This window comes from Gracilinanus agilis, chromosome 5, assembly GCF_016433145.1.
Source record: "Gracilinanus agilis isolate LMUSP501 chromosome 5, AgileGrace, whole genome shotgun sequence".
Classification (NCBI taxonomy): domain Eukaryota; kingdom Metazoa; phylum Chordata; class Mammalia; order Didelphimorphia; family Didelphidae; genus Gracilinanus; species Gracilinanus agilis.
This window is the reverse complement of record NC_058134.1, coordinates 217,054,544-217,080,852: the sequence shown is the minus strand read 5'-3', so window position 1 is coordinate 217,080,852 and position 26,309 is coordinate 217,054,544. Positions and strand designations below refer to the sequence as shown.

General features: G+C 49.1%; 1 protein-coding gene across 1 annotated transcript; it reads left to right on the top strand.

The window, feature by feature from the left end:
- Nucleotides 1-7,674: 7,674 nt before the first annotated feature.
- On the top strand, nucleotides 7,675-22,441 carry LOC123250080 (TRIO and F-actin binding protein). The gene is made up of 7 exons (XM_044679118.1): nucleotides 7,675-7,808; nucleotides 10,810-10,870; nucleotides 11,437-11,576; nucleotides 17,141-17,351; nucleotides 19,203-19,341; nucleotides 20,229-21,868; nucleotides 22,028-22,441. The coding sequence occupies exons 1-7, from the start codon at nucleotides 7,675-7,677 to the stop codon at nucleotides 22,439-22,441; spliced, it is 2,739 nt and encodes a 912-aa protein (XP_044535053.1).
- Nucleotides 22,442-26,309: the final 3,868 nt, after the last annotated feature.

The window sequence follows — 26,309 nt, the reverse complement described above, 5'->3', positions numbered from 1 at the left end:
AAGGAAGGAAAGAAAGAAAGAAAGAAAGAAAGAAAGAAAGAAAGAAAGAAAGAAAGAAAGAAAGAAAGAAAGAAAGAAAGAAAGAAAGAAAGAAAGAAAGAAAGAAAGAGAAAGCTATGCCCTTGGAAACTTTTCAGTTTAATCCACATTAATACAGGTTTCTCCAACCCTTTCTTATTTCTAGAGTAGACAATCAACAAAACTATAAAGCAAAGCCTGGCTTTGGGGTGTTTTCCCCCAGGGCTAAATGCTCTCTTAAAAACCTGAGCCAGCTCTCGACTTTGGGGGGTTCCCCACCCCAACACAGGCTTCCTTCATCCATGAGAATACTGAGGTCTTCCCAGAAGAGCTTCCTTCGTTCCTCTCCTCTGGATTGGCTTAACAATCTCCTCTCTCCTTCTTCCCCTCCCACCACTGGAAGAGTTATTTCCCTGGGCCCTGGGATCCTTTTCATGCCTCTCCTTTAGGTTTTCACTCCCACTGTCCTCCCCACCACTCTCTCAAGCATTCTCTTTTGTCTGATCAACCATCTTTTAAAAAATCACAGTTGCTTCTCAGTGACTCCCCCCTCTCTCCCTTCCTCCTTCCCTTCCAAAAAAGAGCCCTCCCTTGTAACCAAGGAATCAAGATCAGCAAAACAGAGGAAATGCAGAGAGGGAAATGGAGTGAGCTGCAATTTGAATCCAGAGCTGGCCCCTTTCTGGCCGGAAGAGAAAGAGACACTTCACCCTAAGTCCCATTTCTCTTTTCCTTTCTGACTCTCCCTTTCACTGGCTCATACCCATCTGCCCACAAACATGTCCATGTCTCCTCAACTCTAAAAAAGAGAAAATAGGCTAACTTCTACCCATTCTAACATATTCAAAACTTAGCGCTTCAGGTTCTGCCCGATCTCTCTCCTCCCATTTACAGCCCGATTTCTTTAAAAATCAAATGAAATGGAAAAGTTACAGGTCCTCCTTCAACACTTGACCTCCTCTCATCCCCTTGCAATTTGTCTTCTGCCCAGCTTCCAAGTGAACCTGCTCCCTTAGAAGTTTCTAAGGACCTCCTAATGGCCACTTCTCTTGCCTTCTGCCTCTGCTGTCTGACGGTGCTCCCCTGGGCTTTTCCATTGGGGGGGTGGGGTGGAAAGAGGCTGGACTGTCCCTTCTGCCGTCTCCATTTTCAGCTTTTGTGTGTGTATGTGGGGAGGAGTGCTGTCGCCATCCTCTCTTCGACTGTAAGCTTCTGGAGAAGAGGAACTGTCTTTCTTATTTCTTCTGTTTAGCACAGTGCCTGCCACATAAGAGACACTTAAGAAATGTTTATTTGGCATCAGAAACACACTGGGCTTACCTTCTACCTCTTCCAGTGCATTTCTCAGTCTCTTTCCCTAGTTTCTGTTCCTTTTCCTGACTCCATAAATTAGAGGATCCCCAAAGCACTATCCTCAGTCCTCTGCTCTCTCTCAACTCACCCCCCACCCTTCACCTGGCCATCTTTTTCATTCCCAGGGCTTCGCCTACCACTTTCACACAGAAGCCTTCCAAATCTCTCCAGTCCTGGCCTCTCTCCTTTTAAACTATTTTTTAAACATGTATTATTATATACTATTACAATCATATTTATAATCAATAAATATTATGTATTGTTATAAAATTATTACAAACGAAATCATTGCGAACCTGCAAACTTCTGTTGTCATAGTTTCTCTTTTGAAACTATATTAAATTTAACAAATATGTAACAAATTTGCCCTTTGTGATCCCCTTCTGAATATTTTTCTTTGTATCTTTTAAAATGTTTTATTAATGCTTTTTCATCTTCCTTATTTCCCTACCTCCTTCCTTCCTTCCTTCCTTCCTTCTCTCTCCCTCTCTCCTTATCTCTCTGTCTCTGTCTTTATCTCTCTGTCTCTTTGTCTCTCTGTCTCTCTCTATCTCTCTCTGTCTCTGTCTCTCTCTCCTGTCTCTCTGTATCTGTTACTAGCCACTAACTCCCTTCCTCTCTCTTATATTAAGTATATTGTCAAGTGGGGCACTGACCCACTGACCATGTTCTTAGCTCTTTTCTGAGCCCCAGAATGTAATCCCTGGATATCCCACTCTCCATGTAACTCAAATACAAGACCTTCCAACCCTAGCCCCCTTCCCCGCCCCAACTGCTCTTTCTCCTGGCCTCACCGTTCCTGGGTGTGGTGACCACCATTCCCCCCCAATTTCCCATGACCTTCAAGACCATCCAGCCTTTGCTTAGTTCTCGAGTGTCGTCTACAGAGTCTCTGTCCAGGAGCTGCTGTGCCTGAAAATTTCCTCCCCCCGAGGCTGTTCTGATGTGTCTTTCCCAACTGAGTCCAGCTTGGTAAGACCTGACAGGGAGTGTGCTTTGAGCATCCAGGGCGGTTCCCACGCCAGGCAAGGAAGAATGCATTTGCCTCCTCCAGAACATCTGTCCTTATCTCCCAGACCTCTTCCCTCTGGCTGCACCTCAGCACCGGCCCTTCTCTGCTCTCCTCATTCCCACTAGTCTGCGAGCTCCAGAGGACCAAAGCTTCAATGGAGTTTTCCCCTCCATGTCCTACTTCATCTAGTAACGGGCTCTGGACTTCGTCCCTGATTTTGCCTGTTCCTTCCTCCAGCAACACAGATTTCCACCCTTCTGCACCCAGCATACATAGAGAGTAGCACTAGAGCTAGCCATCGAACCCCCCCTCATTTTACTGATGAGGAAACTGAGGCCCATAGAGGGGAAGGTGTTTTCTAGGCTCACCCAAGTAGTAAGAGACAGAGCCTAGATTTGATTCAGGGCCAGTGACTTCAAGTTGAGTGCACTTCCACCATGCTGCTGGCTGAGTGAAAATTCACTAGAGGTGAAAAACTGTAATTACTCCATGGTCCATGAGGTCAGGAGGAGCCCTGAGCTGAACCTAGCTCCCTGGCCTCCCCCTATAAATACTACAGCAACTTAATAATGGATTGTTCAATGAGTTGAGGCTGAGAAAGCTTCCTAGAGGAGGTGAGTATTGAACTGAGCATTGAAGGAAGAGCAGGAATTAGAAAGGGGAAAATCATAGAATATCAGATCTGGAAGAGATCTTAGATCAGAGGATGTTAGAACATGAAATATCAGAGCTGAGAGGAAGCCTAGAATGATAGCTGTGAGTCCCAGCAGGTACATGGGAGATCATCCAGCCCCACTTCTTCCTTCCTGTCATACAGAATCGGCCCATTCTGCAGAGCCTGGATCGCAATAGTTTTCCTCTCCAGGTTCCCTGTGGATGTTTGTTGTTTTGCTAGTGGAACATTGAACTTTAGATATAACTTGGTCCAGCGGCTTCCATTTTGTAGATGAGGAAACCGAGGCTCAGAGACTGGGCAGGAGTTGTCCAGAGCCATACAGCTGGTAAGCTGCAAGCGTCAGAATTTGAACCTTGCTCCCGTGACCCCCGTTCGGGTGCTCTTTCCATAGCGCAAGAACCAACCCCACTCCCCCCTTCCCGTTCTGTCAGTGAAGAGCAGTGTCAGAGAGCCAGAGCTGGGGGCGGGCAAGTGAGAGAGAACAGGCAATTACCTGGACAGGTGAGAAGATCAAAGGGGATATCAGGCTGCCTTCTGGGGGCCCTCCGGTCACCCCACCCACCTCTTCCGCTGGGAGACCCCTCAGGTCAAATCGCAGCTACTGGACCAGCAATCTGGGCAGCTTGCCCAAGCTGCCAGCCTTTCCCACTGCCCCGGGGTCGAGCTAGCTGAGGCGGCTCCCAGAGGCCCCGCCCCACCCCAGGAAAGCCAATAGAGAGGGCTGCATGCAAATAAGCCTCTTAGGCTGAGCTTATGAAAGACCGGCAAAGGGGCGTGGTCTACCTCCGCCCCCTCCCGGGAAACGTTCAGATTCATTGTTCAAAAAAAAAGAAAGAAAGAAAGAATGAAAGAAAAAAGGGGGGGAAAAGAGGCTTCGGCTTAGTCCAGGCGCTCTCTCCCAACCGAGTGCATGCAAGGTACTGGGGCCCGAGGCGGGGATGCAGGGATGGGGGATGCAGGGATGCAGGCAGAAGTGAGCACAGGCATGCTGGGCAGAAGGAGCCGGGGCAAGGGCCAGGGAGGGCTCTGCCTGGGATAAAGCTCACTCCCCGCCAGTGTCCGGAACGAATTCTCCAGGGTGGCTTTTTAATAATTCATTGCAAATCCCAAGCCCTTTGCAAAGGTCGCTTAGCAGTCAGGGTTGCGTGTTTGCAAAGCTCTTTACTATTTTTCCCCCCAAAATCAGGGCGGGGATGGGTGGTACGCGGTGCGAGGCCAGCCCGTGGGTGACCTGGGAGGCCAGCCCTTTATCTCTAGGGTGAGGAAAGCATAGGGAGTGAGCCTTCTGCTTGCAGCCCTTGGCTGAGCGGGGAGGACAGGGAGGGGGAGAAGAAATGGCCTTCCAGACTTAGAGGTGGCCCAGTGGGAGGGAGGAGGAAAGATGGCAGGGCAGATCCTGGGGGAGAGAAGGTCCCTGGGGGAGACCTGGAGTGCAGCTCTCCCCAGGACAACCCCTCATCCCCTCCAGATCACTGTCTGGATGCTCCCCCTGGGATCTTGAGGAAGGAGGGCCAGTCAGGGTCACCCACCCCACCAAGCCCAACACCTTCCCCTGAAATCCATCAGGGGCTTGCTGGGAGTTCCAAAAGAGAGCTGCTCTGGAGTCAGGAGAGGCATGGGCTGTAATCCTGCCCTGGGACTTACTAGCAGAGGGATCATGGGCAAGTCACAGAGCCACAGACTGAGAGCCGGAAGGGACCAAGAGGGTGTCCAGTCCAAGCCCTTTATTTGGTGGAGGAGGAAACTTAGGTCAAAGAAAACCAAGTGACTTCCCAGGGCCACACAGGTAAGGTAATGGGCTGGATTCAAACCCAGGACTTCTGACTCCAAAGTCAATGCTCTTTCACTAACAGCTTTCTACTGGGGACAACACTACCTGCACTGCTCACTTCATAGGCTTGAGGTGAGGTCAGAGCCTTATTTCCCTGGAAGAACTATAGAAGTAGACATTATTATTGATCATAAATGCTTGAGCCAGCAGGGAAGTGGCCTTCCTGTCTTGGTGCCCCAAAGCTTCCTTGGGGGCAAAGTGAGATGATCTTGCCTATGTGCAGCTATGTGTGGGTTCACTGGGGTTTGGTGGGACCCCAGGCTGTTCTGGATCTCTGATAAAGCTTTAAAAAAATGGAGGAGAGCTCTTGATAGACAAGGAGAACTTGGGTTGGCTCAGGTTGTACCTGGAAGGGAAGGGGCTTGGGAGCAGACTCAGTTCATAAAAGTCAACATTTGTCATCTCCCTTAATGTGGGATGCAGGAAGCAGCCTGCTACTGGAGAAAGAAGTCAGGCAAAGGTTCTAAGGGCTGCTGGCTCTCTCTGTGCCTTGCAAATAATCTCAGCAAGTCACTGAAGGCCTGTTGGCCAAGGACCCTGCCTAGTATAGCAATCTGGAATAACAGTGCAGAAGTGAAGAAAGGAGTGAGGGGGAGTGGAGCTGCTGTATGGGAAATCCAACTTGGGTGCTACAGCTCTCTGTGGGACCTCAGTTTCCTCCTGTGTAAAATGAAGGAGTTGGGGGCAGGAGCTATTAAATAATACCTAATATTCCTTCCAGCTCTGATATCCTCTTTTTGTCCCTCTCTGTTCCAAGGACTTGCCCAGCCCTGACATCCCCTGTTCTAAGCTCCCTCTCAACCCTGACATTCCATGTTCTAAGATCTGTCTAGCACTATTCTCTGTTCCAAGGCCCCTTCAGGCTCTGGCATCCTGTGGTTCTGTAGAGGGCCGTTTCTTTCCACAGACTCTTTACTTCCAAAGGGACTCCAGATCCAAATGGCTTCTATAAAGCTGTGCAAGTTCAGGGATGTGAGGAGAGTCCTCCCACTTGGGTCTGAACTGAATCTGTGTCTTTAGGGCCTGTTTCTTCTCCTCTGGAGCCATCCTTTGAATTCTGCATTACAGCCCAGAAGTGAGCCAGGTTCGAGAAGGCTCTGTCAGCCAGAGCCAGATGTTGGCAGGTTCTCCCAAGCCAGAATGGCTTTGAGTTTGGACCTCTCTTGTCCAAGGACCAACTGAGCTAAGTAGAAGAAGCTTCCCCACTTGCCCCTTAATGGCTGGCTGCCAAGTGTAGATGGATTTTTGCTCTTTTTTGAACCTAGTGATTCATGATGCTGCCTTCTAAATCATGGAAAAGCTGTGATTTGCATCGGCCAAGCTTATTATATTCCCTGGATGGTTCAATGGATGACCCGTTGTGTGTATGGGTATGTGTGTGTGTACATGGGCTAACTGGAAGAAAGGGCTTGGGAGCTGATATGTCTGCCATCTGCATTCTTTCCTATTTTATTTTAGGTGCCCACCAGTGAGTGGGTCCCATCCTTGGCAGCAGTCCTGGCTTGATCTTTTCCATGATGGAGAAGGTCACAGGTAATGCCCCATGTGGGCACTTTGAGGCCGATATCTTTGCAAGGAGTTACTGCCAGAATTGTTCTGAGGTCCAGGAGGCTCAGCCACAGCCCAGCACACAGCAGGTAAGCCAGCCCCATCAAGGCAACTAGGTGGGAAGGGCTGGGGAGGGAGGTGGGAATAGAGGCAGCTGACTGAGTCGAAAGATTAGGATTCCAGCCTGGACCTATCATTTATGTATGAGGAGACCTTGGGCAAGTCCATTCTCCAATTTGAGTTTTCTCATTTGCTAAAGGGATTAGGTGATCATGGAACCTTGAAAAATATTAGAATGGACCCTAGAAGTCATGTAGTCTACCCCCAAGCCCCTGGAACATCAAATATAACATCAAAGGTCTTTGAGCAGGGACCATTTGGAATTTTTATCTCTGCATGCTCATGCCCAGCCCAATTCTGGTACAAGGTAGGTGTTTAAAAAGCACCTAAGTAACTACGTAGCCCAATGGATAGAGATCAGGAAGTTCTGGGTTCAAATCTAGTCTCAGACACTTCTTGTGTGTGACCCTAGACAAGTCACTTGACCCCAAATGCCTAGCCCTTACCACTCTTCTGTCTTGGAACCAGTACTTAGTATTGCTTCTAAGATAGAAGGCAAGGGGTGTGGCCTGTGGCCACAGAGCCACAAAGCCAGCTAGCCACTCACTGCCTGCCAGGAATTTGGCTCCACTGTGCTCTCTTTCCACCCCTGGAGGGGTGAAAGTGTTAAAAGTCAGGTACCTGCTGTAGCAATGTAAAGACATTGAAAGAAGTTGGAGCAAGTGTCCCGAATGCCCCAGGATCTCTCCGCCATGCTTGGTGGTCACATTTGGAAACAAATACACAAGTTCTAGGCAAAATGTCCTTGGAGAAGAGAAATTAATCTGGCTCAGGACAAATAGTTTCAAAGAACGTTAACTGGAAAGAAATTGGTCCTTTTTAGAAGGTCACAGCTAGTTCACAGTGGGAGCTTCTTCAAAGCCCAGGAAGTAGCTACAGGAGGGGCACAGGAAAGCCCAGTAAGTTTGTATGGGCTTCCTCCGAAGACACCAGCTTCTACGGAACCCTGACCTGGCCTGTACGACCCTAGCAGCTCAGCGGTGTACACCCAATAGGTCTTCTCTTAAGTACCTTCTCCATGGGGGTAAGGCACTGTGCTCCAAGCCGGGGATGCTGAGCTTAAAAACTGCCACGGCCCCGCTAGCATATAGTGGGAGAAGGTAGAGACTCTGGATGATGGAAGGATCCAACCTGTGGGCCCCAGAGAAATCCGAGGAGCCCTCTAGAGAAATTTCAGCTGAAGTTCGAGGTGGAAATCAGGGAATCTGCACAGAGAAGCTGACATCGGATGAGGATTCTGAGAGCTCCAGGTATGGATGGAGGAGGGCTCACCCCAACCCAGGAGGGATGACCTAGGCTAATGCTTGAAGGAAGGACATGGCAAGCTGAGGTTAGGCAATAACCAGTGTCTACTGATTGGATGTGAAGCATAAAGGAGAACAAGATTTCATGGAATTATAGAATGTAAGAGCAGCTTGAGAAAATCTACTCTAACTCTCTAGACCAAAAAGGAGATGTAGGTTCAGAGCAGGGATGGGAAACTGAGTCCACCCGAATCATGGGGCTGCCCAGGTAGTGGTCACTCTCACTGGCAATTCTTTACTTGGCTGGATAGGAGGGTTGATGGTGAGATGGGAAGGCAGCTGAGAAGCCAGCTTCTCTTGGAGAACTAGGTCATGGCCCTAGAAGAAGGGCTTGGGGTTATTCCTGGGGGAAGGGAGGGGAGAGGCCTGGGTGCCAAATCAGTGAGAAAGAACCGAAGGTCAGGCTGGGCATGCCTGGGGGAAGGGCAGAGGGAGAAGAAAGGAGGGAGCAGGAGTGCCATGGGGCACAACAAAGGCCTGACCATTTTTGACTTGACCAATGCTGGGAGAGCTGTGCATTTGGTTAACCTCCCTTCTGGCCTCTGGGGACAGCCTCTAGCCACTGACCTCCTCTGATTGTGATCTGGCTCTGGGTTAGGACAAAGTGTATCCAGGGCTGGGTCCTTGTGCCCTCCTCCTCACACTGGAAAGGCCTGTATGGTGGGTCCCAAAGAGCTGCCTCAGCCCGGGGCCCTGGAGAATGTGGTCCATGGAGGAGGAAGGGCCTGTGGCTCCCAGCTCTCCATCAGCCTCCAGAAGAATAAAGGCAAGAAGCCAATCTGGCATGGGCTGCCCCCTGCGTCCAGCCCGGGGAGGCCGGTGGCTCTGGGCCCTCCAAGCCCAGGCTCTGTCCCCAAAGGGAGCCGCAGTGTGTGTATCCCTGGGCCCCTCTCCCTGCTCCCTGGGGCTCTCAAGTGAGCTCGGCAGGTGTCAAGTTCCTGCCGGTTTCATTTGCGGCATTGTTCTTGGCCCGGCTCCGGCTTATGAAAGAGTAATGAGGGCCCCTCACTCCCTCCTGGCCAGCCCCTCTAGGGTTACTGCTGCCTCTGTTGGGGCTGGGAGTAAGGGCTCCAGCGTGGGGGCCTGAGCGCCGTGCCCCCCGGGGGGACAAGGGTGCCGACAGACGCCCTGCCCTGCCCTGCCCGGAGCCCTCCAGCCCATCTTCACCACCAAGGTAACCAGAGAAGGGGCGGGACAGGGATGGGAGGCACAGGGAGGGCTCTTCCCCCACTCCCCAAGGGCTTGGGACATGATGGGGGAGCTGGGGGGAGGGGGGCGGCACCATCCTAGAGGTGATGAACAGCGGTTCCCCCTGGCTGATCCCAGAGCTGCCACACCTCAGGCATGGCCTGCCCAGGACCCAAAGAGAGGAGACGGCTGGACAGGAGAGCAGAGGAGGCCCTGGGCTCCCAGCCTCCGTCCAGGCCCTTCCATCCAGATCAGAGGCACCTCTAGCCCCAGTGCTGGCACTTCCATGAAGTCCTCCCTCTCCCTATCCCAGAGTTGCCCTTTCCTCTCATCTTCTTCCATCGTTTTCTCTTCTGGCTTATTTCCATTCTCTTTCTATTGCCTCTCCTCCCCAGCGCCTGTTCGTGACCTTTGGCCGGACATGCCTCATCCCTAGGCCTTGGTCTGCATCTCCGTTTCATGAGAGAGCTGTACTAGAGCATCTGGGGCCTCTGACAAAAGCCTTAATAGCCACATTTCCTTACTGATTTCCCCTGCCCTCTGTGTCATTTGTGTGATGCCTTTAAAAACGTGATTCTGTGAAGGGCTACATGGGTTCACCAGAGGGGCCCAGGAATCAGAAAAGGGGGAGAGCCCCTGGACGAGGCAGTTTCCAAAATTCCTTCTAGCTCTTAACATTTCTGGGCTCTCAGGTTCTGTCCCCCTTCCAGCTCGGGCAAAATGTATTTTGACATTCTACATGCTAAGGCCCCTCCCTGGTTCAACATTCCAACATATATGGTTTGATATTCTATGTATTCGTATTCTAAGATTCCTTGCTCTCATATTCTCCATTTTAATGTCCTTCCCAGTTTTCACCTTCTATGTTCTTTGGTTCCTCTCAACTCTCACATTCTAATTTCTCCGGTCTCTTGTAGCTCTAACATTGCATTTAGACTTCTTTCCAGCTCAGACACTTTAGGATCTAACATTCTTCCTAGATCTGATATTTGATGTCCTAAGATTCCCTCCCAGTTCTGATTGAGTTCCCTCAACTTCAATATTCTATGTACTAATGTTCTGTGTTCTAAGATTCCTCCCAGTTCTAACACTCTTTGTTCTAGGGTCTTTTCCAGCTCTGATATATTATACTCTAAAGTTCATGTTGGCACTAACATTTTTTTAAACCTCTCTCAATATTCCATTCCCTTAGATCCCTCCCACCTCAGATATCTATGTCCTAAGGTCCAATTTAGTTCTTATATGTTGTATTCTATCATTCTGAGGTTCCCCTCTCCCTAATCTGACATGTTCCCTGTTCTAAGATCTTTCTTGGTTCTGACATCCTACATGCCAACATTCTGTGTTCTAAGATCTCTTTCAACTCTGTTCTACATTACTAAAATTCTGTTTTGAAGTCCCTCCCAGCTCTGGCATTCCAGGTTCTAAGGTCCTTCTCAGATCTGATATTCCCAAGACCCCTCTCACCTCTGACATTCTTTGTTCTAACCTCCCTCCCAGCTCTGTCATTCCCTGTTCTAAGCTCCCTCCTAGCTCTGACAGCCCCTGTTCTAAGCTCCCTCCCAGCTCTGACATTCCTTGTTCCAAACTCCCTCCCAGCTCTGATAGCCCCTGTTCTAAGCTCCTTCTCAGCAATGGCATTCTGAAGTCCCAAGAGCCTTCTTTTCCCTATTCTCTCCCTCTATCCTTATCCTTTCTTCTCTTAGACCCTATCTCCTCCTAAAGTTCTCCTCTGCCTCTAGCACATCTGTCCACCCAGAATAGCAGCACAGCATAGACGCATTACCGGCATCTCCTTGAATAAGCTTAACAGCCTGACTGTAAGAGCAGGAGTTAGAGACAGAAAGTATCACAGAGAACCTCCAGTCCAACCTTCTTACTCCACAGAGAGGGGAAGACACTTTCCAAATGTCACCCAGCTACTCTCTCTCTCTCTCTCTCTCTCTCTCTCTCTCTCTCTCTTACACACACACACACACACACACACACACGCACACGCACACGCACACGCACACGCACACACACTCAGGTTTTCTCAGGGGTCTCTCCCAGCTCTCCATGCCATTATAGACTTCTACATCTACTCCATATACATGTAGCCACATACACATACACATGCATACACCAATGTCCATGAATCTTCCTTTGAGTGTGGCTCTAGATGTTAGTTGGTAGCCAGGTTCTTTCTTGAAATTGAAATTTGAGACATTCTAGAGATTCCCGAAACCTCTGGATCCCGGGGATAGTCTCTGCCCCTTGTCCCCAACCATTCCTGCTTACCCTTGTACGCAAGCACCTCCTCTCCTGGCAGGAGGTACAGCAGAGGGGAGCCCCCACACAGGGGTACCGCCCCTCCATGTTCTCAGGTGCTTCTCTCCTCTTCCAGGAGACAAGGGGGCCTCTGGGGGCCGAGGCATCTTACTGTGACCTGCAGCAACCTTCCCCCTACCCCAACGACACCCTCTGCATCTTGGTCCCCAGCTGTGAGTTGGTGGTGGCCGCTGGTCGTGGGCAAAGGCCTGAGAGGTAGGTCCTGGTCCAGAGATCCACATGTCCCCTTCTGTGTTGGGGTTGGGATGGGGGAAGTGGAAGGTTCTTTGTGTGGCTGGTCCTGAGAAGTCTTAACTTGAACCCTTCGCCCCTGGCTAGCTACTCTAGCAGTCCCCTCTGGAACAAGGCCCAGTCTTGAATGTGAGGCTCTTCCATGTCTCCTCACCCAAAGGGCTCTGGGAAGCCCTCTTAGCCCTTGCCCTCTGGCCACATTCCCAAGGGTCCACGCCTCTCCCCAACTCACCCCTGCTGCCATTCATCACCACTTCTTTCTCCTTGCCTACTCCCTTGTAAGAAGAAGGGGACACAGTCCAGCCCTTGGAGCTCAGAGACCTGGCTTCAAATCCTGCCCTTATATTTACTAGCTGACCCTCCCTAAGCCTCATCTAGGGAATGGAGAGAAAGCTCTAGACTCAGACTCGCAGTCACCCTGAGGGCAAGGACTTTGCAGGCTCTAAAATGCTTCAGAGACCTGATGGGTGATGTCAGAGATCCCTGATGGTTCCCTCCCTACCTGCATAAATGTTCTTCCTGATTGTGGCCAAAAAGATTTGTTCTCTGGTGACAAATTTTGAAGGAGCGAGGCGGTGTGATGGATGGAATAGATAGGGCCCTGGACTTGGAGCCCAGAGGACCTGGGTTCAAATCCTCAATCAGTCACTAGCTGTGTGACCTTAGGGTAAGCCTCTTTCCTTCAGGTTCCTCAACTGCAAAATAAGGGGAAAGAAATGAGATTCAGTGGCCTCTAGGCTCCATTCCTGCTTCAGAGCGATGGTCCTACTAGAAGTTGATCCCAAAATGACAGGCACGTCACTCAGCGCTGGCCTTTTAGACCTTCCTGAGCACCCAGAGTCACCTCCCCTAACAACGAACTTTATCTTTTTTTTCTATTTTTTTAACTAATTCATTAATTAAGAGTATTTTCCCATAGTTACATGATTCGTGTTCTTTCCCTCCCCTTTTCCCCCCTCCCATCACCAACGAGCAATTCCACTGGGTTTATATATTGTTAATATATAGTATAGTATAGATAACATTATTAATGTTACATACAGATGTAACATTAACAATGAACTTTAGAAGAGGCTCTGAGACCTAAAGCTGGAAAGGACCTTAGAGGCTACCCGGTCCATCTTACAGTTGGGAAAACTGAGTCCCGGAGAAGTTATAGGACCCTTTAGATGTAAATCTGGCAGGCTCCTTAGAGGCCATCTGGTCCAACTTCTTCATTGGACAGAAGGGGAAGGGACCCCCCTCAGGACATACAGGTTCTCTAGTAAGTGACCAAAGCAGAATTCAAACCCAGAGCCGAATTCTCCCTCTCACACCTCTCCGTCTCCCTTCCTATAGTTCCTTCTGTAGCCAGTCCACGGCATGGCTAAACTTTCCCCCAGCGTGAGGGCATTTCCAGGTGCAAACTCTAGACAGTGGAGGTGTCTCGTACAAGCCGGATCACATTTCTCAGTTCTCCTTAGCCGAGTTCACAGCATCGGACCGTCTCTCGCAGCGGCGACCTTTGCCACCTTCCCCTGGAGGCCCCGTGCTTTGGGCTGTGTCAGTGCTCAGCAGCCCCCTGGGCAGAACTTTCTATCTGTCGGGTCCCCTTCAGGAAACATGGCATTGGCCTTTCATTGAAATCGGAGGATTTTGTGCACACATCCCTCTCCTCTCACACATTTTCTTCCTAAAACCCTTTCTGTCTTAGGATCAATACTGAGTATTGATTACAAGGCAGACAAGTGGGAAGGGCTAGGCTGTGGGGTTGAGTGACTTGTCCACAGATGGGAAATATCGGAGAGACCACAATTGAACCTACAACCTCCTGCCTCCGGGCCTGGCTCTCTATCCCCTGAGCCACCTTGCTGCCCCCTTCCGTTTCTTTTTTTTTTTTTTTTTTTAACCCTTGTACTTCGGTGTATTGTCTCATAGGTGGAAGATTGGTAAGGGTGGGCAATGGGGGTCAAGTGACTTGCCCAGGGTCACACAGCCGGGAAGTGGCTGAGGCCAGGTTTGAACCTAGGACCTCCAGTCTCTAGGCCTGACTCTCTGCCCCCTTCCATTTCTTTGGGATCCTTTTTCTTTAAAGGATCTTTTTTTTTTCTTTAAAATTTTTATTCTTTTTATTTTTTATTCTTAAAAAAAAAAAGCTTTAGTGCTAGACTCTTTTAAGCACACACTTATTTCTATTGACTCTTCTGAAAGAAAGACAGTGAAAGCCAAGCTGGAGCCCAACACCCACGCCTGTGTGAGCATCGTGCCCCAAGAAAAGCCAGCTGCCTTTCAGCATCTTTTATCTGGAACAGAGTCACTCAGACCATTTAATCTGGGATCCACTGTTATTCAGTGATGCTCTCCTCTCCATCCGTGTGGTCCCTCCATGCTCTTTGGATTCTGTCCCCTTTCTTCTGGCTGGGAGGCCCTTCAGATCACTATTTCTTCTGGGGTCAGACTATTCCGTTCCATTCCATTGTGAGCCACAGTGTTTGTTCAGCTATTCCCAACGGATGGGCAGCCACTGGTTCCAGTTTGGGGGAGTCAGGAGGTTTCATGTTGGGGGCTGTCACAAAAACAATCACTAGTAATATTTTGTTCTATTTTTCTTTCTGTTTTGGTCCGCCTTGGGATAGGTGCCCAGCAGTGAGGTCTCTGGATTGAAACCTATTAAGTTTAGGGATAGCTGGGTGGCTCAGTGAATAGAGCACCAGGTCTGGAGAGGGGAGGTCCTGGGTTTAAATCTGGCTTCAGACAGTTCCTAGCTGGGTGACCCTGGGCAAGTCACTTAAGCCACATTGCCTAGCCCTTACCTTTACTGGTCTTCTATCTTAGAATCAGTAGCGAGTCTCAATTCTAAGACAGAAGGTAAGGGTTATTAGAGGAAATAATAATAAGTTGAGTGACATTTCCCACCTCATTCCCAATGACCGTGCAGAAATGTTGGACCAATGAGCTTCTCCACCAGAACACACCAGGGGCCTTGGAGGCTCCCCAGGGTGGATTATTTCCATCTTTTTTTCTCATTTTTGGCTGCATGTTGGGAGTGAGGCTGCCTTTCTCAGGCCTTGCTTCCGGGGCATGTTTTCTTCTGGTTTTTCAGGTTTGTGATTCTCCTTGGGAAAACTGTTGCTCTCCTTTGAGCACCAATCTACTGGAAATATTTTCTTGGGCTTATCTATTATGTAGATTCATCACCTCATCAGATCATAGATTTGGACCTGACAGGGACCTCAGAGGCCCTAAGTCCAGCCCCCTAGTTTGCAGAGACTCCAAGCAGGCAGGGCAGATCCTACCTCAAGACACGTAAACTGGCAGATGGGCAGGTGATCAGTATTTATTCAGATCCTCATTGAGGATACAAACTCAAGTATGGAGAGTCTTGGCCTGTCTGGGGTTTGTAATTAATAGGAGATCATGAACAATTATTACAATGAATAAGGAGCTTACAAGAAATCAAGGAAGAGAATAAAAGAGAACTGAAAAGAAGGAGAAGGTGTAGGAAAGGTCCCTTCCTTCTGGTCAGAGTCAGGAGCCCAACTGGGTGGAGAATCAAGCACCGCCAGTCGGAGCCTGTCCCACAAAATAGAGGTCCCTAGACAAAATCACTAATGGGAAAAGGGAACTAGCAGGGAGGAGGGCTATTCTTGGGGGAAGGATAAGAAGACAAATGAGTCATGGAGGCAAAGTCCACCCTGTGTCAGAAACACCACTAATACAGGAGGATAAAAATAAATATTTGTAGGGAGCTAGGTGCCAGAGTGGATGGAGAATTGGGACTTGGGAGTCAGGAAGACCTGAGTTCTAATCCTGTACATGTACAAGTTCAGAGACCCTGGGCAAGTCCTTTAACCTCTCTCAGCCTTAGTTTTATCATCTATAAAATCATACCACCCACTTCTTAGAGTGATTGTGAGGACCAGATGAGAGAACCCATATAAAATGCTTTGAAAGCTCTAAAGCTTTACAGAAATATTAGCTAATAAGTAAGAGAGTCTTAAAGGCAAAATATAGGGAGTCCCCATTAACTCTCTCTCTCTCCTTTTTTTAACCTTTACCTTCCATCTTAGAATCAATTGATTCTAAGACAGAAGAGCAGTAAAGGCTAGACAGTTGGTTGGGGTTAAGTGACTTCCCCAGGGTCACACAATTAGGAGTTTCTGAAGACAGATTTGAACCCAGATCTTTCCATTTTGGGGCCTGCTTTCTATACACTAAGCCACCTAGCTGCCTGCCTATTAATTCTCTCTCTCTTTTTATTTTTTAAATTTTATTAATTTCTTTAATTTTTTAACATTTAATAACATTTATTTTTTAGAAAAGTTAACATGGTTACATGATTCATGCTATTACTTTCCCCTTCACCGCCCCCCCCGACCTCCCCCCGCATAACCCCCCCTGGTTTTTAACATGTATCATTGATCAAGACCTATTTCCAAATTGTCTCTCTTTTTAAATAGATATAATTGATATCTTTTGCATTTACATCATCTTGATTTCTCCTTCCCCCTCTCTCAGATAGCAATCCTTGAGAACAAAGAATTTTATTTTGTTTTATTTTTATTTTCATGCAAAACATACTTCCATATTGGTCATTGTAGAATGAAGAACTTTAAAAGAAGGAAGAAGGGGTGAGGAGGTGAGAGGGGGAAATCCTAGGCAAACCACCTGACTCTCTTCAAGTTTAATGATCATGGTTTTTTTTGGTTGTTTTTTTTTTTTTAACCCTTGTACTTCGGTGTATTGTCTCATAGGTGGAAGAGTGGTAAGGGTGGGCAATGGGGGGTCAAGTGACTTGCCCAGGGAGACACAGCTGGGAAGTGGCTGAGGCCGGGTTTGAACCTAGGACCTCCTGTCTCTAAGCCTGACTCTCACTCCACTGAGCTACCCAGCTGCCCCCCTAATGATCATGTTTTAAGTCATCCCACTTGCCCCACAAGAAGCAACAGAATGCCAGGCTTCAAGCCTGGAAACCCCAACTCTTGTCCCAGCTCTGATCTTTACTCATTCCTTGGCCACCAGCACACTTGAGTCTCCATTCTTTCATCTGTCAGATGGGGGCAACAAGGCCGGTGCTCCCCAAGTTGTCGTTGGGCAATCGCTTTCTCTGGCTTTTCAAGGACTTTTTATCCCAACTGTCTCTCATCTGAGTTCCAACGTGAAGCAATAAAGTAGCATAAACATTACCATTATCACCCCGTTTTACCCATGCACAGAAGCTGAGGTTCAGAGAAGGGGATTGTTCTATGTATGTCTGTAACACAGATTTCTGGTTCCCTACAGGTCAGTTTTTCCTATCCCTTTTGGGGAAGGGGAAAAAGGAGGGCCATGGGATTCAATTTAGAACTGGAAGGAACCATTGAGTCATTTTACAGATGAGAAAACTGAGGCTCTGAGAAATGAAGGGATTTATTCAGGGTCACACAGCAATTAAATATCTGAGATGGACTTTGAACTCAGCTCTATCTAACACCAGATCTATTGCCCCGTCCCCTCTACCACCGTGTGTTGCCTATCTTGGTTCTTGCTGTTGTGTCTGTCTCTTCTAGTCTTGGGGTTCCAGTGGAGTGGCCCCTAGCAGAGAGCCTCAAAGCCCAACCTTGGGGCCAAGAGATCGGGAACGGGGTGCCCTATCTAGAGAGCCTGACTTGCACACACTTCAGAAGCTGTTCAGAGGACAGCGGAGCCTTCGCCATCATCAGACCTGACTGCACCCCAGGCCGCCACTATCCTGATGATACCAGCACCCCGGACACTGTGGTGAGAAGGGCAGGGAGTCCCTGGGGGTGCACACTGGCCCACCTGGCCCCACATCGAGAGCCCTACACCCGCTCCTGTTCTGTCCCATCAGAGGGTCCAGCCCAGCCTGATGCAGTCAAAAGCAGAGCTGTCAGCTGTGTGGACCAAGGGCAAATCACTTACCCTCTCTGAATCTGTTTCCTCATCTATAAAATGGCAGAGCTAGGTAAAGCATTGAGCCTGAAGTCAAGGAAACCCGAGTTCAAATGCAACCTCAGACACTAGCTGTGTGACCCTGGACAAATCATTTAGTCCTGTGTGCCTCAGTTTCCCCATCTCAAAATTGAGCTGGAGAATGAGAAGGAAATGGCAAGCCACTCCAACATCTTTCCCAAAAAAACCTCAAAGGGGGTCATGACGAGTCAGACACGACTGAACGACGAGAAAAAACGGGGAGTGTGGTAGAGTGGTCAGGGGGAGGGGAGTGGCAAGGGCTGAGACCCTGACTAAAGTCTCTCCAGGGCCACTCCTCACCCTAACCTCCTGGTGCCCCAAGGCAGTTCTCTAAGGCTCCCAAGCAGGTCCTGATTGGCACTGAGAGAGGAGCTCCCTCTCCTGAGGAATGCACCCCACCTGTCCATAGGAAGGGATTTGCACCACCCTCCTTGGGGAGTTTGGTGAAGGGAGGAGGATGAGAAAGGGCTCTAGAAACATGAGCTTTTGGCCACATCCCAGAAGCCAACGGGGCTAGCCTGACGGGTTCCCCTGCCTCCAGGCCAAGTTCACTCTCTGGAGCGAGTCTGTCTAGTTCCCTCTGCCTGCAAGTAGAGATTTGCTCCCTGGGCACTCACATGAGACTTTCTGCTTGGTCAGGGCTTTTGTTCAAAGCCTGGGAAGGGAGCTGGGGGCAGGAGCAGCAGAGAGCCCAGAAACCCTCTCAGAACCTTGCCATGGGGTCTTCTGGGGAATCAGGGAAGGCACTTACTTAGAGGATCTTTGGACTCATAGAACTAGAGCTAGATGGACTTCAGAAGCCATGTAGGCCACCTCCCTCATTTTACAGAGAAGGATTCTGAGGCTTAAAGAGTGGCTCACCCCAGGGCTCAAAGGTAGTACCTGTCAGAAGTTAGATTGAATTTGAATCTAGGTCCTCAGACTTGGGTCTGAGCTCCTTCACACTATGTGATGGAATCTTCAAGGAGTCCCTATGGTTAGCCTCTTGGTGGCCTCTTTTTTCTTTTCTTTTCTTTTCTTTAAGAATAAGAATTTATTTCTTTCCAGCTCTTCATTACTTATCAATTTCATTCTTGTCAGTAACAAGGTTAATTTTTTAATTTAAATTTTTAGATTTTTTATTTATGTTGATATTTCTTGTTTTTATATCATCTTTATTTACAAATAATCCTCCTCCCACATTCACTACCCACCAAGCCAGCCTTGGTTAAGAAGAATTAAAAGAAGGGAAAAGGGTTTCAGCAAAACTAACCAGAACATCACTGTTGTCTACACATATCCCTGCCCTGTCAAGGATACTGAGATCCTAGATTTGGGAGAGACTTTACAAGCTTTTAAGTACAACCCTTTGATTCTACAGATGAGTAAACTGAGGCACCGAGAGGGTAAACCACTTGTCTAGAGTCACACAGCTAAATGCTAGGGATGGGACTTGAACCTAGATCTTCCTAATCCCAAGCTCTGTACTCTATCAATTGCTTCACTGTCCTGAGAGGGAGGTGTATTTTCTCATCCCTTCTCAATACTTCTATCTTTTACCAGGAGCCCCAAACCCTAAGCTTAGTCACTGCAGCCTTCCCCCATGAGAACCCCTAGAGCCAAGCTCTCCCCCATCCCTGACCCCTTGCACCCATGCAGGACTTGGATGCTGTCGACTGGCCTGATAAGCCCTTGGGCTTCGACGAGCTCCCCATGATGTTCTCCAGACATCAGGAACGCCCACAAGCTGACGGTCCCCGAAGGGCTCCATCCTCAGTTTCTAGGTCATCAGCCACAGGTGATATTCTGGGACTCAGGAAGGAAGATAAGTTCTCCTATCGCAGGCTCAGGGGATCCTTCTGGGGAGGGGGGAGATACCTTTCTGGAAAGGGGAAAGTCACAGGATTTCAATTCAATTGGGTGGTTCTAGATCAAGGATGGAAACCAGGGCCTTCCTGGACATAGAATAATCTTAGATCTGAGAAGGACCTCGGAGGCTGACACGGCAGACTGAGCAGGAATCTCATGACGATATCCAGGACAAGGGGTCACCAAGCCTTTGCTTGAATGCTAATGTTGGACTATAGCTCTGGGTTCTTTGGGGTTTGGGGGGAACCACTAGTTCACATAGAACCAGAGAGAGAAAATGTCAGAGCTGGAAAGGGGCTTAGAACAGAGAATATCATAGCTGGGAGGGACCTTAAAATATGAATGTCAAAGATGGGAGGGCCCTTAGAACAGGGAATGTCAGAGTTGGGAGAGAGCTTAGAACAGGGAATATGAGAACCAGGATGGTCCTTAGAATAGGGAGTCTCTGCCCAAAAGTCCTTCCAGCTCTGACATTTTCTGTTCTTGGGCCCTTTTCTACTCTAAACCCTATGATCCCGATACAGGAGCCTATTTATGGATGGGAAAAATACATGCAGGTAGTTAGCTCAGTGCTCTCTGAGCTCCACTCACCTTGCGATGAGTGAGACCACTCTCATCTGCTCTCCATGGAAGAGCCATGTTCCAATCCCCACCTCCCCAGATATCAACTCAAAGTTACTGGTTCTAACATGAACTAGTGGGACGCTTCATTGAGAACTCATCAGAGTAAAAGGTGTTAGCCCACCAGCGATCCAAGCCACCGCCTCACCTTGCTGTACCATTGGCATTTCAGTATCTCCCCTTTTCTCTTTCCAGATCCTAGTCCTGGGAACCAGAGTTCTAGAGAGAGCCGGGCTAAGTCTCGTGGGGAGAGTAGTTACTTCTGCTTGGAAAGGAACAAGTTGGATCCAGCCCAGACCTCCCAAAGTCTACAAAGTGGACTTAGAAGCACAACACGGAACCCTGGTCCTACAAAACCCACACACCATGACACACACCCGGCCTCATCTTCCCACCGATCCACCCAAAGGGACACCACCAGGGCCTCATCTCCCCACCGATCCACCCAAAGGGACACCACCAGGGCCTCGTCTCCCTATAGATCAACCCAAAGGGACAACACCAGGGCCTCGTCTCCCCACCGATCCACCCAAAGGGACACCACCAGGGCCTCATCTCCCCATAGATCCACCCAAAGGGACACCACCAGGGCCTCATCTCCCCACCGATCCACCCAAAGGGACACCACCAGAGCTTCTTCTCCCCATCGATCTACACAAAGGGACACCACCAGAGCTTCTTCTCCCCATCGATCTACACAAAGGGACACTATCCAATGCTCTGCTACCCAACGGGACAACCCTAGAACTTGTTCTACCCAACGAGACAACCCTGGGACTTCTCCTCCTGCCAGGCCCACCCCAAAGGACAATCCTCGGGGCTCTTCCAGCCAACGGGACAACCCTAGAACCTGTTCTACCCAACGAGACAACCCTGGAACTTCTTCTCCTGCCAGGCTCACCTCAAAGGACAATCCTCGGGGCTCTTCCACCCAACGGGATAGCCCTGGGCCTTCCTCTCCCACACGATCCAGCCAACGTAGCAACCCCCGGACCTCTTCTCCCCACCGCACTAACCGTGACATTCCTTGGGCCTCCTTCCCCCTCCGCCCGGTCCAAAGTGATGGAGCTCGGGCTTCTTCTCCAACCCGCTCTAAACAAAGCGAGGTCCCCTGGGCCTCTTTTCCTCTCCGGCCAGTCCAAGGTGACAATTCCCGGACCTCTTCTCCCACTCGCTCATCTCAAATTTCTTCTAAAACCAGCCAACGTGATATCCCAACTCGGGGCTCCATTTGCCACAGTGGCCCTCGGAGCTCCACCCCACCTCTCTCATCCACACGTACCTCCCAGGTCTCTTCTCTCTCACGATCTACCTCTCTTGACTCTCCTCAGCCTTCTTCAAGTGTGTGCATTGGGCACCGAGATGCACCGCGTGCATCATCACCTCCCCGATTCTCTCAGCATGACCCATTTTCATTCTTTCCTGACCCCCAAGATGATGAGAGCCAATCCCCCCATCACGATCCCCCATATATCCCTCCAGCTGTCTGCATTGGGCACCGGGATGCCCCTCGGGCCTCCTCGCCCCCTCGCCACTCCCAACATGACCCCTTTCCTTTCCTCCCAAATACCTCAGACACAGAGAGCCAATCTCCTCAACATGACCCTCCCCAGATGCCACCACCTGTGTGCATTGGACACCGAGATGCCCCCCGGGCCTCTTCTCCCCCACGCCAGTCCCAACAAGAATCTTCCCTCCTCTACCAAGACCCCCCTGGAGCTAGCTCTGAGAGCTTGGCTCCCTCCACAAGCTCCATGCATGATCCCCCCCACATACCACCTCCTGTCTGCATTGGGCACCGGGATGCCCCTCCCTTCTCTTCTCCCCCACGCCATGTTCAGCATGACCCTTCTCTCCTCTACCAGGACCCCCCTGGGGCCAGCTGTGAAAGCCTTGCTCTCTCTATGGATTCCCAACATGACCCTCCCCAGATTCCCACTCCTGTCTGCATTGGGCACCGGGATGCCCCACTTTTTACTTCCCCACCACGCCAGGCCTACCATGACCCTTCCCTCCTCAACCAGGACCCTCCAGGTGCCAGCTCTGAGAGCCTTGCTCCCTCCATGGATTGCCTCCATGGACATGATACCTTGCAACCAACCCTCCATGTGTGCATTGGGCACCGAGATGCCCCACGTGCCTCCTCTCCACCTCGCCATTGGGACCCTCCAGGAGTTGCTAGGTGTTCCATCCCCCCACCAGGACCCTCTGGTTGTAAGGGGTCTGGCACCGGGGATGGAAGACATAACCTGGAACGAGAGGAGTACACAATGTTGGCTGATCTCCCCCAACCCAAGAGGCTGAACCAGAAAGAGGCCATGGGCAAGCAGAGCGGCAACGCCAGTGACCGCTCCCGCAGCCCTGGACGATCTGAGGTGGATCGAATCTTTGGGAATGAGCGCAGGTGAGCCCTCGAAGCATATGGCCTGTCTGCTCCATCTACCTTCCCTTTCTCTGCCTCCCCTTAATAGAGGCAAACAGCCTTAGGAATAGCCTGACCTTTGAGTGTTGCTGCTGGAGGAGGGCCCTCTCTGTAGGCTGGAAGGTAACAGCTGGAGCTGGCATTTTCAGTGTGGAGAAGGGAGCAGCTGTAGATGCCTCCACCCAGGCTGGATGGTACCAGGAAACATCATCTTTCTGAAGTTAATAAGATGAAATTTCATAGAGATAAATACAAATCCCTCCTCTTAGGTTAAAAAACCTGCACAACTGAAGAGATGTTTTTTTTTGAATTTGAGAGACAGAGACAGAAGGAGAGACAGAAGGAAAGGGAAGAGAGAGAGAGGGAAGGAGGGACAGAGAAAGGGAGGGAAAGAGAGAAAGCGAGATCAGATTCTTCAGTTCTTTCAGTCATCTCTGACACTTCCTAACCCTATTTGGGGTTTTCTTAGCAAAGACCCTGGAGTGGTTTGCCATTTCTTTCTCCATCTCATTTTACACATGCTAAAATTGAAGAAAATGGGGTGAAATGACTTGCCCAGGGTCACATGGCTAGCAAGTGTCTGAGGTCAGATTTTAACTCCAGTTTTCTTGATCCCAGACCTGATACTCTCTTCACTGCCTCAGCTAGATGCTTAGGAGTTATTAGTGTGACAAAAATGAATCAATATGCCACCTTCAGAGAGCAGATTGCTCTGCCCAGACCCCAAATCAAGCATTGCTTCCCATCTGAGTTGCATTTTAAAGGGGATGTGGGTAAATTGGAGCTTAGAATAAGGAGCTGGCTGAAGAATTTCAGGACTGCATACCCTGAGAGGATTTTCAAAGGCAGGGAGATATTTATCTGAGGGAGGGACAGTCCCTGGCTTCAAGGGTTAGAGGGCCATCAGGCAGTGGAGTATGTACACTTGGCTTCTTTGGCCCCAGAGTTGGAGGAGGCAGTTGCAGAGGAGAATCCAGCTTGATGTAGGGGAAAACCTCTGAACAGTGAAAAGTCATGAGGTTACAGGAGCCTGGATTTACAGCAGCAAGGGACCTCATTTTACAGAGAAGGAAACCAAGGCTTGGAGATGTCATACAATCTTAGCTATAGAGCTCTGGTGGAAGACATCTTTCCTCTGTCCTATAAAAGTTAGAAAATAGATTTGGAGAGGAAAGCAGAACCTGGACCTCAGGGGAGAATCTCATCTGGTCCAATCTCCTCATTTTACACCTGAGACCCAGAGAGGGGAAGCCATTTGGCTCTAATCACACAGCAGTTGGTGGCAGACCTGAGATTAGAACCTGGTGAGCCTCTGACTTTCCATTGATGCATGCTAGTTTGAGGTAACTGAGGAATAGGGAGCTCAGAAGGGTGAGGTAGAGAGGAGAGAAAGGAGGGAAGGACGGGTGTTAGAAGAGGGACCTGGAAGGACTTCAGAGATTGAGTTGTTCCTTGGTTTATAGGAAGTCCGAAGCCCTGGAGACATACCAGGCCCTGGAAGTTGGGAGATCACAGAGAGGTGGGCATGCCTCTGGGCAGCTCCAGCGAAGGCAGTCCAGCCCGGCCCTCTGCAGAGAGGTAAGTCCAACCCTCCCTTCCTCACCCTGCATCTGTTCCTCAGATGAGCCATAGAGTCACCAAGGCAACCAGCATCATCACTGCTAGCCTAAAGATGGGGGTTGAGGGAGGCAGGGGAAAGGGGAAAACTTGAGACATTGGCAGTGATTGATTCAGAGGGAAGGGAAGGCACTATTCTCTCTCACCCTGGGCTACCTACATACAGCTTCTTCTTTCATGTGGGGAGTGATTGTATGTATGTAGTATGTGTAGTATGGCCAGAACTTGAGACCCTAGGGCAGCTGGGATGGGGATGGGGCCCCTGATGAGCCCCCTTCTTCCCCATAAGTAACCAGAGCTAGCTGGGCTCTGACCATCAAGGCTCTTTAGGTGAGGGAAGCCTTCTATGGCTATATTAATGACCCCCCCCATCTCCCAGCCTCCTTTGGCCTATGCTCCTTGTGAGCCATAGATCCTTACCAGGTTTAGGCCCTCTCTTTCTCCTAGCCAGAGAGCCCTCAAAGTGAGGAGAACATGATGAAAGAAAAGAAAAATTGTCGAGAAGCTGTGACATAGCAAATGAACTGTTTAGCACTGGATTTCTTGGCCTTTGGGGATAACAAGGATGGGGATGGGGATGGGTGGGACCATCACCTGTTTGCTCCCAAATACAGATCCATGAGCTCTAATTACTAACAGTACCACTTTAGGCACTCAATGGGAACATCCTAGTGGCCCTCGGATCAAACCACCAATCTAGATAAAACTTTTTCAGGGTAGATATAAAGCTAGCCTTGGAGTAAGGAAGGCTCAAAAATTTGTCTCATTTCTGCCACATGCCAGGTGTGTGACCCTGATAGAGTCACTTAAGCTCTTAGTGTTGGTTATCAAAAGTGTGGTTTGGGGACCCTTCTGGGGGCAATCCATGAGACCCTCTGGGGACTTCGAGGTCAAGATTATTGTTATAATAATACTAAGATGCTTTAATTTCTAATACAATAAATATCAATAGCCCATATAAACAAAATTCTTACTTTTTAAGAGTTTAAGGCATCCTAAGATCCAAGTTTAAGGCATCCTAAGACCCAAGGCAATTCTTTAATAGTCCCAGAGAAGAATCTTCTCTATATTAGTAATAGAAGAAGGTGGGAGTTTCTTTGTATTGAAAGATGGTGCTACCTCGTGGGGTAGTTCCCTATACTAATGAAATCACAGATCCAATCCCTCTCCCCATCCTAAATTAAAATCAAAATTAAATTAAAGTTAACTCCAAAATAGCTAAGAAGATGACCTAGAGGCTAGAATTGTGCACCAGAGGCTTAACAAATGACAGATCACCACACTACAAATACAGGCCTCAAACTACCACAAGAATTCGGCAAATAAACAGTACAGAACACAATGGTTGCTCGCAGTCGCCTAGATCTAACACCGATCCACAAAATAAATAAATAAGTGAATAAACAAATGGACAAATGAATGAATGAATGAATAAATAAGAGCAGTGTTTTTAATATATGTCACCCTACCAAGGACTTATAACCTCCAAATTCCATGGAATGAAAAGTTTTTGAAATACAGAGACCTAACAGAAGAAAGCAGAACCATGGCGGAGCAGGACACGGTGTGTGTCATCCTCGTCATCCTATCTGCGGCAGGAGCAGACCTGAATGAGCCTACAGAAGATGAGCTAACATCCCAATTCTCAGTCATTTTATCCTTTATGCATTAGTCACCTTAATAGTAGGCATAAAAGAATCATAGCAGTGACCCAGCATCATTTCCATCTGAACTCCATTTAAAAATAATGAGACAATAATGAAAATTCCCCTGGCATGATAGATGAGGGAGCTGGCCTGGAAGCCAGGACTGCCTGGGGTCAAGTCCTGCTTCTGACCCATCCTAGGGATGAGACCTTAGACAATTCACTTAACCCCTCAATGCTATCAGGTGACTGTCTAAGACACTAAAGGACAAAGATGGTGCCTATCTGTCCTGGTAGGAGTCTCCTCACCTGGGAGTTCCCAGTAGCATTTAACATCATGAATCCAGCCCCTAACTCTAAAAATAACATTAAACATCAAAGATTAATAGCAGGAGAATGACTGACTTATTCCAGGACCATTTGAATTCAACTGAAAAATAAGATGATAATAATAATAATAATAGAAACTGACTTTATATAGTTAAATTTTACAGAGTCTTTGGGACCCCTCTCTCATTGACACCCCCAAACAATCCTGGAAGGCAGGCACAGTGGGTCTCCATGTAGCCTTTTTCCTACCATGGACCCCTCA

What these genes read in the sequence shown, in the direction of transcription:
- LOC123250080 (XM_044679118.1), top strand. Translation starts at nt 7,675, where the DNA reads ATGGAAGGATCCAACCTGTGGGCCCCAGAGAAATCCGAGGAGCCCTCT. An exon ending in ATAAGCTTAACAGCCTGACT is followed by an intron (nt 10,871 to 11,436) that starts GTAAGAGCAGGA and finishes CTCCTCTTCCAG; the next exon opens with GAGACAAGGGGGCCTCTGGG. An exon ending in CCAGCACCCCGGACACTGTG is followed by an intron (nt 17,352 to 19,202) that starts GTGAGAAGGGCA and finishes GCACCCATGCAG; the next exon opens with GACTTGGATGCTGTCGACTG.